This window comes from Panicum virgatum, chromosome 3N (genome assembly GCF_016808335.1).
Source record: "Panicum virgatum strain AP13 chromosome 3N, P.virgatum_v5, whole genome shotgun sequence".
NCBI lineage: Eukaryota > Viridiplantae > Streptophyta > Magnoliopsida > Poales > Poaceae > Panicum > Panicum virgatum.
The window spans coordinates 43,783,824-43,802,773 of NC_053147.1; the positions used below are offsets into that span (position 1 = coordinate 43,783,824).

The 18,950-nt window shown below is 47.0% G+C and overlaps 2 protein-coding genes across 2 annotated transcripts; both read right to left on the reverse strand.

Annotated features, from left to right (window-relative positions):
• Nucleotides 1-865: 865 nt before the first annotated feature.
• LOC120667815 lies at nt 866-1,585 on the reverse strand. The gene is made up of 2 exons (XM_039947808.1): nt 1,124-1,585; nt 866-871 (listed from the first exon to the last, which is right to left on the reverse strand). Exons 1-2 carry the CDS (start codon nt 1,583-1,585, stop codon nt 866-868), a joined length of 468 nt encoding a protein of 155 aa, XP_039803742.1.
• Nucleotides 1,586-10,886: 9,301 nt separating this feature from the next.
• Nucleotides 10,887-11,639, reverse strand: LOC120667816. The gene has a single exon (XM_039947811.1). It carries the CDS (start codon nt 11,637-11,639, stop codon nt 10,887-10,889), a length of 753 nt encoding a protein of 250 aa, XP_039803745.1.
• Between the last annotated feature and the right edge of the window lie 7,311 nt (nt 11,640-18,950).

Here is an 18,950-nt window from a genome sequence, read left to right on the forward strand (position 1 = left end):
AGACCTTTGAAGAAACCTTTTGTGATAACATGGGCTATCTTTTATTTCTTTCCCATTTTTTTTATGTCTCACTTTTTCTTTCATCACTTTCTTTTATGATAGCCTCATGTATCTTTTCACTACAAAACTTTTGAGAGAGAGAGAGAGAGATCAAAAGTATTTGGAGCATTTATTTTGGTAGAGCCTAACCAAGATATTTTTGTTCACAACCGGTGTAGGAGTAGAACATTTTTTTTTGGTGGATCCAAAGTGGAATGTATGTCTTGCGCCTACTCCCAGTGTAGGAGTAGTGCAAATATTTGGTGGCATGTATGTGATCTTGGTTTTAAAAGCATGATAAATTTCTTGACATGGGTCAACAAAGCTTGACAAAGCTCAATGCAATAACAAGCAGCAAAAGTAGAAGGGTTTCAAAATGTAACATGATATTTGGCCTTGGTAGGAATTTCTATTACCCTTGAGGAGTATGTGAGACTATGGATTTTTTTATTTTAGCAAAAGAAAACTCTCCAAGTACTTTGAATAGAAAAGGATGGATTGCCATGCCAAAGCCATATCTCACTTCACAACAACTTAGGCAATATGTTTTTCCTATATGTTATTTTCCCACAAACACTAAGGATATGAAAGGAACAAAATTTATGCAGTCCATACTTAAAGAGCTATATCCAAATTTACTTAAAGATTTTAAATCTATGTGTGGACTTTGGTTCTTTTTAGTATAGAATAAGGAGCATGCATATGAAAAGGTGGGAAGAAAATGATCAAACCAAGTTGTGTACATGCTCCTCCACCAGTTCATGATGTGGTTCGGTGCCTTTTGTTCTTCAGTGGAGGTGTTGCACACCCCCACACTTCTTTGGAGCTATATCTGCTTTTTATTCAAAGACAAAAACAAGTGAAAATAACAGGGACTCTTCTGGTGGAAACACCAGAGAGTCAAATTTATTAGACTAACAAATTATTCTCAAATTTTATTATTTTTTTATTATTTCATTATTATTAGTTTTTTTAGACAAGATTGAATATTTTAGATTGAATCATTAAAATGCAGAAATTCAATCGTGTCAATTTCTTTTATCTTTTCTGGTTCAAGGAAAAATTTTAAACGTTGGCCATTTACCTTGAATATATTACCGTCATCACTTTGGAGCGTGATGGCACCATGTGAAGAGGTCTCGATCACCTTGAATGGCCCTTCCCATTTACTACGAAGTTTTCCATGACCGAAGAGTTTCACCCTTGAATTGAACATGAAAACCTTATCTCCTGGTTTGAACACTTTGTGTTTGATTCTCTTGTCATGCCACCTCTTTGTTCTTTCTTTGTAGATCTTGGAGCTGTGGTATGCTTTTTCTCTCCATTCCTCTAGCTCAGATATTTGCATTTGTCTCTTCCTTCCAGCTAGGTGGAGGTCCATATTCCACTTCTTGATGGCCCAATGGGCTCTGAACTCCAACTCCACAGGTAGATGGCATGTTTTTCCATATACCAGCTGGTATGGCGACATGCCTATGGGCGTCTTGTAAGCTGTTCGGTATGCCCATAGTGCATCATGCAGCTTGTTCTTCCAATTCTTCCCCATCTCATCCACGGTCTTCTACAGAATGTTCTTTATCTGTTTGTTTGATGTTTCAGCTTGACCGTTTGTTTGGGGATGGTATGGAGTTGGAACATTGCGCTTAACTCCATGTCCGGCCAGAAACTGCCGAAAGGTCTTGTCGATGAAGTGTGACCCTCCGTCACTTATGACCATTCGGGGTGTTCCAAATCTTGGGAATATCACTTCTTGGAACATTTTTTTTGGAGTGCTTGGCATCGTTAGATCGGCAGGGAAGTGCTTCGACCCACTTGGACACATAGTCCACTGCTACCAAAATATATTCAGCATCTCCAGACTTTGGGAATGGACCCATGAAGTCTATCCCCCAGATGTCAAACAACTCCACTTGGAGGTTGTTCATGAGCGGCATTGCATCCCGTGCATTAATGCTTCCATGTTTCTGGCATCTAGCACATCTTCTAACAAATTCCTTTGCATCTTGATACATCCTTGGCCAGAAGAATCTGCTCTGCCAGATCTTGGCGTGTGTACGGAATGCTTCGTAGTGTCCTCCATAGGGCGATGCATGACATCTTTCTATGATCTTTGTGGCTTCAGCAGTTGGGACACATCTCCTCAATAGCCCATCGGCACAGACTCGATAGAGGTACGGGTCGTCCCTCTGGTGGGAACGGCTTAGATGCTTGAGTTTTCTCTTGTCCTCCCCTGGTGCAACATATCCTGCAACCATATAGTTGACGATATTTGCATACCACGGATTCGAGTCTGTAACCTTGAGGAGAGTGTCGTCCCTAAGATAATCGTTAATGGGTAACTCATGTGTGTCTCTATGATGAAGCCTAGACAAGTGATCGGCTACCGAGTTCTCTACTCCTTTCTTATCTCTTATTTCTATGTCAAACTCCTGGAGTAGAAGAATCCATCGGATGAGCCGAGGTTTAGTGTCTTTCTTAGTGAGGAGGTATTTGAGTGCAGCATGGTCTGTATAAACAATTACCTTTGCCCTCACTAAGTAAGATCTAAACTTGTCTATTGCAAAGACCACTTCCAGCAACACTTTCTCAGTTGTGGTATAGTTCAGCTGTGCCCCGGTTAAAGTTTTGCTAGCGTAGGATATAGCATAATGTTTTTTATCCTTTGTTTGGCCCAAAACGGCCCCGACAGCAAAGTCGCTAGCATCGCACATGATTTCAAAGGGCAACTTCCAATCAGGCGGCTGGATGATTGGGTCTGTAATGAGTGCCTTTTTCAAGATTTGAAAGGCTTCATGGCACTCATTGTTAAAGATGAAAGGTGCATATTTAGCCAACAGGCTTGTCATGGGTCTAGCGATTTGAGGAAAGTCTTTGATGAAACACCTATAGAACCCTGCATGGCCTAAAAAGCTATGAATGCCTTTCAGATTCATGGGAGGTGGAAGTTGTTCAATGACCTCAATCTTTGCTTTGTCCACCTCTATCCCATGAGTGAACACCTTGTATCCAAGCACTATCCCTTCCTGAACCATGAAATGGCATTTCTCCCAATTCAATACTAAGTGCTTTTCTTCGCACCGTTGTAAGACTTTTTCTAAATTCTCCAGACAATCTGTGAAGGTTTTGCCATAGACGGTAAAATTGTCCACGAACACCTCCATGATTTTCTCGATCATGTCAGAGAAGATAGACATCATACACCATTGGAAGGAAGTTGGAGCATTGCATAATCTGAACGACATGCATCAGTATGCGTATGTTCCATATGGGCATGTAAATGTAGTCTTACTTTGGTTGTCAGGGTGGATCGGGATTTGATGATACCCAGAGTACCCATCAAGGAAACAAAAGAAGGAATGGTTCGCGAGGCGTTCTAACATTTCGTCAATGAACGGCAACGGGAAATGATCCTTCTTAGTGGCCTTGTTGAGTTTCCGGTAATCTATACACATCCGCCACCCCGTGACAGTCCGTTGACAGATAAATTCATTCTTTTCATTCTCAACGACTGTCATACCTCCTTTCTTTGGTACGACCTGGACCGGGCTGACCCACTCGCTATGCGGCACGGGATAGATAATCTCGGCGTGCAAGAGTTTCATGACCTCTTTCTTAACAACCTCGCGCATAGCATTGTTAAGTCTTCTTTGTGGTTCCCTCGATAGTGAAGAATCAGGATCGATAGGGATTCTATGAGTGCAAAGAGTGGGACTAATCCCTTTGAGGTCTTGAAGCGAGTAGCCTATGGCCGCTTTGTGTCTTTCTAGGACGGCGACAAGTTTTTGGGTTTCTTCTTGGGAGAGCTTTGTCGCTTATGATGACAGGGGTTTCACGGTTATCATCTAGAAAGACATATCTTAGGCTGGAAGGAAGGGGTTTGAGCTCGATTGAGGGTTCTGATGGCACCTCGGTTTGATCTAGCCCAATGGGTTCTGCCAGCTCTTCTTCTTCTTCAATGAAGTTTTCAACGTCTAGAGCTGGTTCGGCCATGTTTTCTAGGTAAGCCATCATGACATTCTACATGGTGTCTCGTTAGGTTTAGGCTCCATTATCGCATTATTTGAGCATGAAAGTGGGACAGCAATAGGAGAACTTCCCAATTTCACATTCAAGAGACCCTGTTTTGGTCTTTCCTGAAAGAGTGTCCCTAAGGGTAAACCAATCAAGAGGGACATTTCTGAGATGTCATAGATATGAAAATCTAGACGATACTCAGAATCTCTTATGCACAAAGGAATAGACCTTATGATCCCATAGCTTTCAAGACTCACGAAGGAATTTTTAAAAGCTTATGAGATAGGATCACAGACTCGTTGGGGCAAAGCATTTCAGCTAGGATTTTTGGAATAATACTTATCCCAACGGCCGAACAGTAGTGAGCCTCTAAGATGGTTTCTTTAAGGACGCAAGGTACAACATCAGATGGGGCAATGATTCGGGCTACCTTGGTGGATAACTCTACTTCTGCCAACCATTCACGACTCATGATGGCCGAGAGTCCTTTGATATGCTCTAAAAGGAAGGGCTCAATGCGCGGACCATCATCCTCACTACGAATCAACTTAGTTCCAAGAGAAGCCTGTAGTTGCTCCCAGAAACGTGCAAAAAACTATGATCCAAGATGAGATATGATCGTTTTGGGTACACCATGGCGGCGAATTATTTGATCAAGATATATTTCTGCATACTTTTTAGTGGAGTAAGAAGTATGCACTGGGAGAAAATGAGCAGTCTTGGTCAATCTATCAATGATCACCCATATTGAGTCATGCTTCTGGGATGTGTTGGGTAAGCCGACGATGAAGTCCATACTAATGTCCTCCCATTTCCAAGATGGAATTGGTAGGGGTTGAAGTGTGCCCGCTACCTTGAGATGACTGCTTTAATCCTCTGGCAAACATCACACTCGGTAACATACTTGGCTATTTCCCTCTTCATTCTAGTCCACCAATAATTCTGTCTAAGATCTTGGTATGTTTTTGTGCTATCGGGATGAATGGAGAACTTTGAAAGGTGTATTTCATCAAGAATTTGTCTTCGGAGTTGATGGTCTTTGGGAACCACAATACGATTGTCAAACCATAAAACTCCCTTATGGTCCATATGAAAACACTTGTATTTTTCTTCGCCCTGGGCCAACTTTTGCTTTATAATTTTGATACCTTCATCATGTAATTGTGCCAAGATAATACTATATTGAAGTGTGGACTCCATTGCTATGTGATTCAAACTCCCTTGTGGAACCATTTCTAGGTTCAATTTCCTCGTTTCATTGCATAGAGTCTCGATGAATAATTCTGCCTCCGCACAATGGCAATGTGACTTGCGACTGAGTGCATCTGCAACCACATTTGCTTTGCCAGAATGATAATGTACTTCAATATTATAGTCCTTGATGAGCTCTAGCCATCGTCTTTGTCTCATGTTCAGATTAGCTTGTGTGATGATGTACTTGAGACTCTTATGGTCAGTATAAATATTGCAATGCGTTCCCATAAGATGATGCCTCCATATCTTGAGAGCATGGATAACTGCTGCTAACTCAAGATCATGAGTAGGATAGTTCTTCTCATGAGTCCGAAGTGAGGTCCTGAACCTATTTCTGAAGGAACTCGATCACTATGTTGCGCAGACTGATAATGGCATCGCTTTCAATAATTTGGTCCTCTCGGTGGGCTATCGTCTCCTCACGTTGAACTATCACCTCGTCCTGGGCGGTAACTACTGCCTGAAGCTCTCCCACCTGAGTGATTTGCATGTCCAGCTAGCTATGGGTAACTTGTGCCTCACTATACAAGTGGATAATACCGTGACGCTGTAACTCCTGATGGCGAAGCTGGGCGTTCATAAATCTGACCATCATACGCATCATATCTCCCACTGAGTCCCCAAGTAGGTGTGCACAGTGCTCCACCCTAAAAGACCACTCAGGGTCGTGGTAGTCTGTGGTGGGGAAAAGGCCGATAGGGTACTCTGCCACTTCATTGGGATGCTGCTTGCAAAAGATAGTAATAGCCTCTAAAGCTGCAGCTTCGATAGTGTCAGCGAAGCGGTACCCAAATACCTCAAACTCTATGGGCTTCCAGTGAGCTCGAAAAGGGTGCTGTGGTATGGTCATCTTCACAGTACAATGGGTAACTCTTTCCGCTGTGTATGTGATGCATTCATACTATGGCGGCTGTGTGTTACAAAAGAGCTGGAGAGATTCCCATAGAAGACGAGGAAAACCCTCCCAGTGGGGTCCGTTAGTGTGGGTATGCCCGCACCATCCAGAGAAGTGCCCGGAACATCAGCCATCTGAAACAAAATTCAAATGGTAAGATGTCGTCAAAAAGGGACACAAAAACTGTAGGATATGATTCATTGAAATATAAAGTTTCAAAGGAATCAAGAATGATCAAACTATAAACAAAGCTGGTTGATCACTTGAACATTCCTTGAACAAAAGATCAAGGGTGCAAAAACTCAATCTAAGCACAAGTAGTTTACCTCTCCTAAGGTCTACTAAATCTAAGTTTTGGAACAAAGCACTCACCAAAATCTCACTAACCAATCAATCAAGATAAATACTCTAGGAATCCTTAAAAGATGTTCAAGCATTACTAACTTGAATAAGAAGCAAAGCATTCAACTTTAAACAATGCATTCATGTTCTATCACCCTCACAACTAAAAATAACTACCAAATACATTTGGTCTTACATGGTTAGTTTCGGTGGCATAGATACGTCTCTCTCTATATTTATCTAGCCGACAGATCCTAACCGCTCTTAACCTATCGAACTATGGTTAGTATACCTGCAGAAACATATATATATATAACTGATATCCACCTTATAATACCCATAAGATCATCACCCTAGGGCTTTACGATCTAAGCACAATCCTTAACGAGTCCAACACAGTTTTGTAAACACTTTGTTGAGCACATCCTTTATTAAAAACCTTTCTAAGGTTTGTTGTACCATCAAGTGTACACTTGCCTGCTCTAATACCAGCTGTGGCAGAACCACTCTGAATTACACCAGCTAGAGTACCCTAAACATCTAAGCGCACCTTAACCGGTATAATTATTGGTCTGTCGGGTAACATCCCGATAAAACCACTGAATATCTGATCGTAACACAAGTATACGTCCCGCACGAAAGCGAGTCAGAGATACAATATTCCACAATATTTTACATCACATAGATAAGAGGTATAATTTACATTAGAGTTTTGAAGCTAGTAAACTACAAGTCTAGCTTTTACAAATTATTTAGAAGAAAAGAGATAAAAGTAAGCTATCCTTACTTTAGAAGTTTTGAAGCGGAAATTAAAGCACAACTATGCACCAACATAGTAGGGTAGATGCCATGGTAAGCCCGAGCATGACATCATTCATCCGAGTCATTGCTGGTCGAAGTTGCTTCCCATTCCATAGACCAACCAGAAGGTAAAACGCTAGGCCAAGTCAAACTAGTGTTTGGATCTTCCAAAGTCATCCCTAAAAATAGAGTCACCAACCAGACTGAGTATACTAATACTCAGCAAGACTGATCCGATTAAGGGTATACAGTAGCCCATATCTAGACATGCTAGGCTTAGAAAGGTTCTGGGTTTTCTTTTGCTGAAAAGCCACAAAGAGTATGTCCTTAAGTTAAATTTTAGCTTTCAAATTCTAGTTGTATTAACCATTCTAGGTGTGCACCTATCTATACAAACATGGTAGAGGAATTATTTTCATCCAACCATATTTGGAATCATCATTGTTCCACTTCTTACTCTATGTAGCAAAGGGATCAAGCAGTCTCAAATTCCGCGAGAAACGGACGATTCTGAATCGAATTTCCAACCTTGCAAGGATAAACCTAGCACACACGCTTGGATTAATGTCGAGTCACTCCCAAGCAACCTTTTGCTTCTCTTTCTGATTCATGGATCAGGGCCACTCGCCCTGACTACAGAGAACCACCACATCTTTGTAGTTGTGGTGTTGCAACATAAACTTAACTTCCTATCTCTAAGAGAGAGTGGAAGGTATGTCCATTTGCCGGGCCGATTAGTTACTAGGCTTACCGCGTACCATATTTACGGCATGTGGCTAGTACTTTCAAATGCTTAACCACTGCTACTACACACTGCGGCCTTAGTAATTTACCAACATAGACGGATTATGAAACTTGAAACCAAATCCGTCCATGGTCCTTATAGTGATTGGAAGAATGTAAACAATCAACTCCTATAAATCTCGCGAATGACAGGTAATCACTCGACTTTTACCTGTCCTATTAGCATAGCATCTAAGCGAACTCAGTTCTAGTGTTCAATCAACAGGTACCTAGAATTATGCATCTAAGGTTTTCATTCAACTCCAAAAATTAAATGCACAAGTAAAAAGTAATAAATTGCATAATTTAAAATAATAGGATTATGCATTGGGTCTTGCCTGTAGTGGTGTCTATAGAGTCAGTAGACTTTGGTTTTTCCGAATCAGAGTTCGGGACTTCAGTTAATTCAACAACGTTGGCCTGAGCTTCGGAAATATCCCCGTTTGGTTCCTGAATGAGCTCGTATGTTCCGTCTGCTAACGGGGTGACTTCTATATGAAATGCAATAGTTGGAAAATAGTAAGGTACTATACTTGAGTATAGTTTTCCTTCACTAAAAAGTTGTGAATTCACTCAATCAAACAATCTAGATGATCCATGTCAAGTACTTTAACTACATAAAATAACATGAAGAAAGGTTTTTGAATAATCCATAGGAAGGATTGAAATAAATATTTAAGGACATAAGCAAAATAAAGTAAAGAAAATTTTTAAAAGCACAAGCTAATGGGTCTAAAAAAATTACATAAAGCTAGACATACTCTAAAGAACACATGACTCAAGGCTCACAAGAAAAGCAATCCTAGAGCATAAGATATAAATAAAGAGCTAGAATTTAACCCTATTTTTAGAACTAGCTACACAAGGATTCAAATCAAACACATAACATCAACTTGTAGAGCTAATCACAAGAAACACAACAAAATTGATTTGGCATTTTTCTAATTTTTCTACAATTTCCTAGGAATTTTCAAAGTTCTAAAAAACTTGAAAAGGGATTGTTTCTTTTGTAGAAAAGACCTTGGAAAGTTTTGAAACATTGCAATTGGGTCCTTGGCCAAGGTCAAAGATGGGGGAGGGGTTTGACCGGCCAGATTTCGGCGAGGAGTGTCGCCGGCGGCGAGGGCCAAGGGGCCAAGGAGCATGAGAGGCTCAAGGCGCACCTGATGGAGGGTTTGGGTGGGGCACGGGATGGCCGGAGGGGGCTCGTCGGCGAAGAGCAGAGTGTGGCGGCGGGGGTGCTCGACGGCGGCGGTGTTCCGGCAAGGGAACGGCGGTGAGAGGTGGTGGGTTAGCTTCACGGGGTCAATGCGAAGCTAACCAGGGGGTTGTGGAGGTCGGCGTGGGTCGGTGGCGGCGGGTCCACGACGGACAGGGCTCGCCGGAGTTGGAGAAGAGTTCGGCGGTGAGAGTTGCCAGCGATAGGGACCGGCCAGGGCTATTTATAGGCCCAGAATAGAAGGGATAAGCAAGCCAAGGAGTCCCGGGGATGAACTTGACCGAGGAGAGGTGAATTTGGCGACGGCGCGAGCTTCTCCATGGGCGGCTGTCGAGGTGTCGAGCAGAGGAGCCTCGGGGCAGCATGGCGTGGGGCATGGAGGCCAAACAAAGGCAGTTCGAGAAGTGGCGGCACTCGCGCTTGACGTGTGGGGCGGCGAGGTGGCTCGGAAAGGCGGTTCCAGGGGCGGCCGAGCTTGCCGGAATCCAAAATAGAGGCGGCGGCGGCGCGGCGCGTAGTGGAGAGAAGGGGAGGCACCATGAGGAGAGGAGTGGGACCAGGGGAAACCAGGGAAGCTTAGCGGCGCTCCAATCGGAGGTGCGGGCAGCCGGTGGGCGGGATAAACCGGCAGCGGCGGCGGCACCGAAGCTCCAGCAAAGCTGGAGGTAGGAGATGAAGTGAGGGACTGGTCTATAATTTGCTAAAAGTCTAGGGGTTGAATGTAAACTAAAATTTGCCACTGAACTAGGGCTCAAATGAAAAAGTGCCCAACATGAAAGTTCAATTTTTCAAGATCTACAACTTTCAAGTTATGCAAATTTTCACTAGATCAAAGGATTGGAAGATATTTTCAAAAATGCAAAAGAACTTTAGTCCATTAAGGAAAAATATTTTTGATAGCAAAATTATAACACTTTTGGGCTAAAATGCAATAAGGCTACCAAAGTAATAAGTACTAGCACATTTGCAAGAAAGCCCTTCACAAAGTTAAAATTACTCCCTATGTCAAAACTTTTTGCAAACATGGACTTGTAATTTTTCATAATTACCAAAATACCCCTGCTTTTGCACTAAAAATTTTTAACTATCAAACAATAATGAACACAAAGTTCACACATTTGACTTTAATTTTACAGTTAGACACCTGAAGTGTCACATTATGCCCACGGTCCGAGTCCTTTTTTGAATTTGCCGAGTAGGTGGAAAGCGAACTCTGAGCCCTTTTTGATAGCGCTTGAGAGCAGATCATCAATATGCGCGGTGGATTAGGGTAACACAGTTTGGTTCTTGAACGTACTCGGCTATGTTCAGTAAAAGCAAACCGGGTTGTTCATGTCCGACTGGTCGAACTCCGAATGGGGGCTGGGTGGGTGGCCGAGATGCAGCCCCCGAGCGTATTGAAAACGACTCGGTAAAGAACGAGAATAAGTAGAATATGATGTATCAAATGCGACAGACTTTATTAAATGAGTAGATGGGTACATAGCTTTGCATTTTCTTATGCTTATACGGATAGAAGCGTCATAGGTGCTCGATATTTCATGGGTTGCCCACGTCTGTGCCGTCTGGCCTATGTAGGTGGTAGGTTCCAGGAACCACTATCCCACTGACTAAAAATGGCCCTTCCCATAGGGAGGATAGCTTGTGAGCGCCGGTGGTCGACTGGATTCGTCGTAGAACCAGGTCGCCGATGTTGAAGTCGCGCTCGTGGACGTTGCGATCATGATAGCGCCAGAGCTGCCGCTCATATCTCGCATGCTGTATGGAGGCCTTCAAGCGGTGCACCTCTGCCGAGTCGATGTCGGTGCGTCGAGTCACTTTGGCTTTGTTTTTGTCGTAGTTCTGGATGCGCGGAGCACCAAAAGCTATGTCCGATGGCAAGATTGCTTCAGAACCGTACACCATGAAGAATGGCGAACAACCGGTAGCCCGGCTTCTCTGTGTGCGGAGCCCCCAAACTACTCTGGGTAGTTCTTGGAGCCACTTTGTGCCATACTTTTTGATCAGATCGAAAATTCTGGCCTTGAGCCCCTGGATGATCAAGCCGTTGGCCCTTTCGACTTGGCCATTACACCTGGGGTGCACTACGGAGGCGTAGTAAATGTCAATGCAGCTTTCTTGGCAATAGTCCCAGAACTCGGAGCCCGTGAACGAAGTACCCAGATCGGTGATGATCCGGTTAGGCACCCCGAATCGGTGTGATATCTTCTCGATGAACTCGGCTGCTTTGGCTGCTATAGTAGCTATCACTGGCTTGACTTCGATCAATTTTGTGAACTTATCGATCGCCATGGAGATGTGGTTGTATCCGCCAACGGCTGTCTTTAAGGGTCCCACCGAATCGAGTCCCCAACAAGTGAATGGCCAGGAAGGCGGTATAGTCCGTAGGGCCTGAGCCAAGATGTGCTGCTGCTTGGAGAAGAACTGGCACTCGGGACATCGCCTGACGATATTTCGGGCATCGGCCAGGGCCGTGAGCTAGTAGAAGCCTGATCGAAAGGCTTTCCCCACAAGGGTAGAGGCGCTGGCGTGGTTGCCACAGATACCCGAGTGGATATCGCTAAGGAGTCGGACTCCTTCATCCTGTGTAATGCATTTGCACATGGTTCCTGAGGATGCCGAGTGTCTGAACAGCTCGGCTCCTATGACGACGTAGTTGCGTGACTGGCGAGCAAGCTTCTCATGCTCCTTTCCCTTTGGATAGCTTTTGTTGTTCTTGATGAAGTCAATGATTGGGGAGCGCTAGTCAGTGTCAAGAGTCAGGACCTGCTGCCCTATGGCCGGTACCAAGTCAGGCTTTGTAGGAGGTTCCTCTTCCATTTTGACCATAGGGCTATTGAGTGCTTGAACGAACACGCCGGGTGGTACAATGGATCGCTTGGATCCGAGCTTGGATAGAGCATCAGCCACCATGTTGTCGTCCCTGGGGACGTGATGGAACTCCAGACCATAGAACTTAGCTTCGAGCTTCCTGACCTCCCTGCAGTAGGCATCCATCTTCTCCTTGGTGCACTCTCAATCTTTGTTGACTTGCTGTATGACGACTTTGGAGTCACAATAAGCCAACAGACGCTTCATGCCGAGTGTAACGGCGATCCGAAGACCGTGAATGAGAGCTTCATACTCAGCAGCGTTGTTGGCAGCCTTGGAAAGTAACTGGAGGACATATTTGAATTGTTCACCTTTTGGGGAGATGAAGAGGACTCCAGCGCCAGCTCCTTCACGGTTGAGGGCGCCATCGAAGTACATGATCCAGTGCTCGGATCTGGTGTTGGGTGGAGGATCTTGGATCTCGGTCCACTCAGCGATGAAGTCAGCCAACGCTTGAGACTTGATGGTGGATCGTGGCGTGAACTCAATCGTGAATTCACCGAGTTCCACCGACCATTTGACGACTCAGCCTTTGGCATCCTTGTTGTGCAGGATGTCGCCGAGTGGATAGGATGAGGCCACCTTGATCTTGTGGGCCCGGAAGTAGTGCTGAAGCTTTCTTGACATGATGAGGATGGTGTACAACAGCTTCTGCACTTGTGGGTAGCGTGCCTTGGACTCGTCGAGTACTTCACTGATGAAGTAGACCGGTCGCTGCACCTTGTAGACGTGACCCGGCTTGTTTCGCTCGACATCCAACACAGTGCTTACAACGTTGGTGGTGGCGGCGATGTACAGGAGGAGGACTTCCCCATCTTCTGGTGCTGTTAGGACAGGTCGCGAGGTAAGAAAATCCTTGAGCTCCTGGAATGCTTTGGAAGCATCATTGTTCCACTCGAACTTGTCGGAGTTCCGGAGAACTTTGAAGAAGGGTATGTCTCTGTCGCCGAGTCGGGTTATGAACCCACTCAAGGCAGCCTTGCACCCTGTGAGCTTCATCAGGTCCTTTTTGCTCCTGGGAGGCTTCATGAACCTGATGGCATTGACTTTGGTGGGGTTGGCTTCGATGCCCTGGATACTGACTATGAAGTCGAGTAGTTTTCCGGACGGGACACCAAACACACACTTGGTCGGGTTGAGCTTCCATTTGAATTTCTTGAGATTTTCAAATGTCTCGGAGAGATCCGTAATGAACTGATCATTACGTTTTGTCTTGATGACGATGTCATCGACATAGGCTTCGGCCTTGCGCCTGATCTGCCCCTGGAGGCATCTCTGAATGGCCTTCTGGAAGGTGGCACCAACATTCTTGAGGCCGAACATCATGGTGTTGTAGCAGTAGGCCCCGAAAGGGGTGACGAAGGACGTCTTCTCTTAATCCAACTCCTTAAGGGCTATCTGATGGTACCCTGAGTAACAATCAAGAAAAGAGAGGAGAACGCACCCGGTCGTCAAGTCAACAACCTGATCGATGCGTGGTAGAGGAAAGGGGTCCATAGGGCAGTGTTTGTTGACATCAGTATAGTCAACACACACTCCCCATTCACCATTTTTCTTTTTTACAAGGACTGGGTTTGCCAGCTAATCTGGGTGTGCGACTTCTCTGATAAAACCGGCGGTGAGGAGCTGGGTTACTTCTAACCTAATAGCCTCCTTTCGATCCTACGCGAAGCGGCGGAGCCGTTGCTTGATGGGTCTCGCCTTTGTGTCCAGATCTAAGGAGTGCTCAGCCTCCTCCCTTGGGACTCTGGGCATGTCAGATGGCTTCCATGCGAAGATGTCCCAATTCTCCCGGAGGAAGGTGGTGAGCGCGCCTTCCTACGCCGGCTCGAGGCTGGCCCCGATCACGGCGGTCTTGTGCGGCTCATCGTCCTGGAGGATGATGGTCTTCGTCGCCACGGCTGGCTCGAGCTGCGACTCGAAAGTCGACTCCTTGGCGAGGATCTGCTGCTGGACCGCCAAGAGGTTCTTTGCTGCCTGGGCAACAAGAACCGAGTTCCTGGATCGTTCCAAGGTGTCGGAGAGCTCGATGTTCTTGGCCTCACACACGTAGGAGGTCTGCAGATCTCTATAGACCGAGAGGACCCCCTTTGGAGTTGGCATCTTCAGGAGAAGATACGTGTGGTTGGGGATCGCCATGAACTTGGCGAGGGAGGGTCTTCCCAGGATGGCGTGGTAGGAGGTCTCGAACTCGGCGACCTCAAAGTTGACGTACTCGGTGCGGTAGTTGTCGCGGGTGCTGAAGGTGACCAGCAAGGTGGCTCGGCCGACCGGAGTCGACCCGGCTCCAGGGATGATGCCATAGAAGGCCTGGTCAGAGGGGACCAGGGAGGTCATGTCATAGTGCATGCTCACCAATGTGCTGGCGAAGATGATGTCGAGGGCGCTGCCACCGTCGACGAGTACTTTGGCCAGGCGGACGTGGCTCCCCACCGGGCTGACCACGAGGGGGTAGGCACCCGGCCTGGGCAGGTGGACCCAGTGATCGCGGCAGTTGAAGTTGATTGGCGTCTCCAACCACCGCAGGGGTTCAACCCGGTGTTTGAACACCAGGTTGACTTCACGATCATCCAGCTTGAGCTTGCGTCGGCATGATGGCTTGCTGGGGCCGCCAGATATGAAGTTGACGGCCCTGTCTTCTTCCTGGAAGTTCCCTAGGGAATCTTCCCTCTGCTCATCGTCATCACGCCTGGCCGAGTTGCGCCTCCGTGGGCGCGCCCGAGTGGTTCTGGAACCACTCGGCCTGTCGCGGTCGTCACGGTACGGTCGCTTGGAGTCGTCATCCTTGATGACGCCATTGGAGAGTGCTCGGCACTCCCGGGCAGTGTGGTTTGCATCCTTGTGCCAAGGACACTTGCCATCCAGGAGTCGGTCCAGGTCCACTTGGTTGAGGGTGAAGCGGAACTAGGACCTTTCAGCAACAGCGATGGTGTTCTCAGGGCCACACTTGCGGTCTCGGTTCTTGGACAACTCAGCGCGGTCGTGTTTCTTCCTCTGACGAGGTGGGCGATCGTCGCATCGGCGTTCCAAGCGATTGTCCCGCTGAGGGGGACGCTCGGAGTAGTCATTCTTGGTCTTGTGCCGGCGGTGGGCCCGCTCGGCTTCTTCCATGTCGGCGTGCTTGTTGACGACCGTCATCATGTCGCCCACGGTCTTGGGGTTGCTCTCGAACATCTTCCTCCATAGGTCGATGCAATGGAGGCCTTTGTGGAAGTGGTGGATAACATCGCTGTCATCAACCACCGTAATGGTATTACAGTTAGCGAAGTACCTCTTGATGTAGTTGCGGAGGGACTTGTCAGGTTGCTGGATGACGCTTGCCAGATCCCATCTGGTTTTGGGACCCGGGCAGGACGCCTAGTAATACTGGACGAAGGCACTGCAGAGATCCTACCAACTATTGATGGAGCCAGCAGGGAGCGCCTCGAGCTAGTTGAGGGTGTGGCGACCAATCATGACTGGGAAGTAAGCAGCCATGATGTCATTGTCGCCGCTCGCAGCTCAGACGGCGATGGAGTAGATGCGCAGCCACATCTTGGGGTCCGACTTACCATCGTACTTTTTGATCCCGGTTGGCTTGAACGTGGCGGGCCACTAGATGACCCGGAGCCGACTGGAGAAGGCGGAGAAGCCGTCGAGGTCGTTGCTGGGTTCGTAGTCGCGGCGTGGTCGTCGCGGAGGGTTGTCGCCCCGGCGGCCGCAGTTCAGGTGGTCGGCGTCGGGGACGCCATGTTCCTCGTCATATTGGCGATGTCGCTCGCGCTCGGTGGTGTCGCGTTGGTGGTGACGTTTGTTGATGCGCGGACGTAGGTCTTGTCGGTTGAGCTGGAGGCGGAGATCGTTCTTATTGACCTCCTCTTCATCGTCGCCGTGGGGTCGTGTCGAGTGGTGACTCGACTGGGCGCGGTAAGCCGAGTTGTCCTTGCGCAACTGCTGGGCTTGCGTGGCAGCCACGTGCAGGCGAGAGCGAGCCTTGACAATCTCGGGAGTCTCCTAGAGGCCCTAGAGCACCTGGAATACTGCGGCGGTCGAGGTTGCGCGGTCGGATCGGAGAACGCCGGTTCCTGGGGTAGCGGCGATCGGCGTCCTCCATGTCGCGCTCGGACTGACGGATCGCCGCCTCGTTGCGCCTTCGGTTGGCGCAGAGCTCGTTGCGGCGAAGTTGATTCTCCCCCTCTACATCGTCCTCGTTAGGGCGAGTGTCGGAGTTGTCGAAGACGATGAAGATCTGGCGATGCTCTATCGCCGAAGAGCGGTTGGGTGGGAGGGTGAACGTGGCGTCTTGGAAGCCAAGTTCCAGTCCCGAAGCCGAGTCAGATCGGATCTGACCAAAAGTTGCCGGGTCGGGTAGTCGCACTCGGATCTGATCCGAGTATGTTGTAGCGGCATTGCGAAGTCCGAAGGGGACCCGATCCAGGTCGTTGCGGTGTCGGAGTGCATCCTCGTCGAGCCTAATGCACTCAGCAATGGATTTGCTGACTCTATCTATCTGGGAGATAAGATCGTCTGCAGATCTAGCAGGGCGACGGGTCGTCCTAGAAGGAGTAACCATCACATAGTCCGCCTTGGGTTCGGGAACTAGAGGTGTGACGGGTCTCGGGGTGGCCAGATCGGATCTGGTCCTGGTAGAAGTGCTGCTGAGTCCGTGGAGGACTCGGTCAGGGTCGTCTTGGTGATGAAGCGCGAGTTCGCCAAGCTGGATGCACTCAGTGATGTATCTGCCGACGCGATCTATCTGGAAGATCAGATCGTCAGCAGTTTCGGCAGGGGGACGGGTCACCCTGGTTGGCATGGTCGCCACGTCAAAGTTCTCGAATTCGGAAATCCGAGAGGTGAAGAAGGCCTGGGGGGTCAGATCGGATCTAACCCCAGTGAAGACATAACCTCCGGCAGTAGGAGAGCCGGAAGCAGGGTTCCTGGGAACCGTGTAACACCAGGTTTACAAAAGGATATAAACCGAGCATTCATATACGTGCCAAGATCAAGTCACACCTATATACAACAGAATGAACAGTATATCACAGCACATATCACGTAAAAGATATAATAAAGCGAGTACGAATGTTATTTATTACATAAATGACAAATGTCTGATACAGAGTATGCGGAAGCGTAAAACAAGTACGAAACTCGGAAGCTGGGCGCTACAGGGACGTCGACTGGGAGACGACCGCCTAGAAGTCCTCGTACTCCTGCTAGCTCCGGGTGAACTCCTCCGCGTCGCCGGGAACTGAGCAGCAGTAGGGTGTCCCCAAAGAGAACAAGAGGAAAAGAGTAGAGTAGGCAAGAGTGAGTACACAACTTGTACTCAACAAGTATAACACAAACTATGAGGCTCTAAGGTTGGCTGACTCAACTGCACTAGCTTTTAATCTTGGCAAAAATTTATTAAAGCTAATTACTACAAGTGGATGAATTACCATAAATCCAGTTACATAGAAATTAATCAAAATTAATTATAATACTACTGAGAATCTGGGCCGCTCATAACCGTGAGCACGGCTAGTATACCAGTTTTACACTCTGCAGAGGTTGCACATCTTTACCCACAAGTCGTGAGCTACGCTAGTTGTTCATCACACTTCCATAAGTGAGATGTCTAGCAAACTCACTACGAGGCCGTTACAAAGAATCTCGTTGGTAAGGAGTAACCGCAAGGGTTGGATCGGCGACTATGGAGCGGGTCTAGTGGGCGTCAAGACACAAAGCACAGACGAGGCCACTCAGTACGAGGGCCATAGAAGCTTACCACCCTTGCCCCGCAGGTAAGTTACTCCAAACCAAAAAGACCTAATTAGTAAGCCAAGACCGTCCCATTCCAGTCTTGTGGTAGCGCTATTGTCCCAGGTTGTCGCTCTATGAACCGGTCCTTAGGGAGAGTGGCCAACCAAGCACTAAGCACCGTGCTAGCCCCCAAAACCATGTTTCTAGAAAAACCATTTTTAACGAGACGTGAGCCACTCAAGCACAGAACACAGAGGGCCACTCTCAGAATTAAGTTGCATATACCATTAATCAAATTAATTAAAAAGGACCAAGTGTGTTATAGCGCGGCACCTAGCACAACTAACCAAAATGCAACCCAAGGGATATATATATAAAGGATATAAAGTGGCTAGGAAAGTCCTTATAGGCATACAATATTAAATTGCGGTATGAAATTGTATTTAAAAGTGATAGGTGGTGTTCATGTTATACTTGCCTTCCTCAAAGTTCTCCTACTGCTCAAACTGCTGTGAAGATGGTGGCTGCTCCAGGTACTGGTACTCCTCCGAAGGATCAACGTCTACTCACGATCGCAATGCCAAAACAAGTCCAGCACATACACATACATGCAAACAAAGGAAAACACTAAGAAATAGTACAACAATACATAAAAACAGCAAACAAAAATGAGCTAGAACTATTCTACGTGCTACAACGATTGTGTGGACATAAAGAACACCTAAAACAGAGCTAGAACGCGAAAACTAGGCTTAAAACAAGGTCTAGGGGCTAAACTGCAAGAAAAACAGAGTTCTAGGGGCTTCTGTGCAAAAACCAGGGACTAAAACATAATTAAAGGATAGATCTAGGGTCTAACTCGCAAAACTACAGGGACTGGATGGCGGGTTCTATTTCTGGAAAGGTCAGGGGCCTAAACGCTAAAAACTGGGCCTAACTGTAATTACTTCTGAACTGTCTAGGACCGTGGGTTGATATCAAAGAAGCTCAGGGACTCTTTAGCAAAAC

Excerpts from the sequence above, each read along its gene's own strand:
- LOC120667815 (XM_039947808.1), bottom strand. The coding sequence starts at position 1,585 with ATGGGGAAGAATTGGAAGAACAAGCTGCATGATGCACTATGGGCATAC.
- LOC120667816 (XM_039947811.1), bottom strand. The coding sequence starts at position 11,639 with ATGGCGATCGATAAGTTCACAAAATTGATCGAAGTCAAGCCAGTGATA.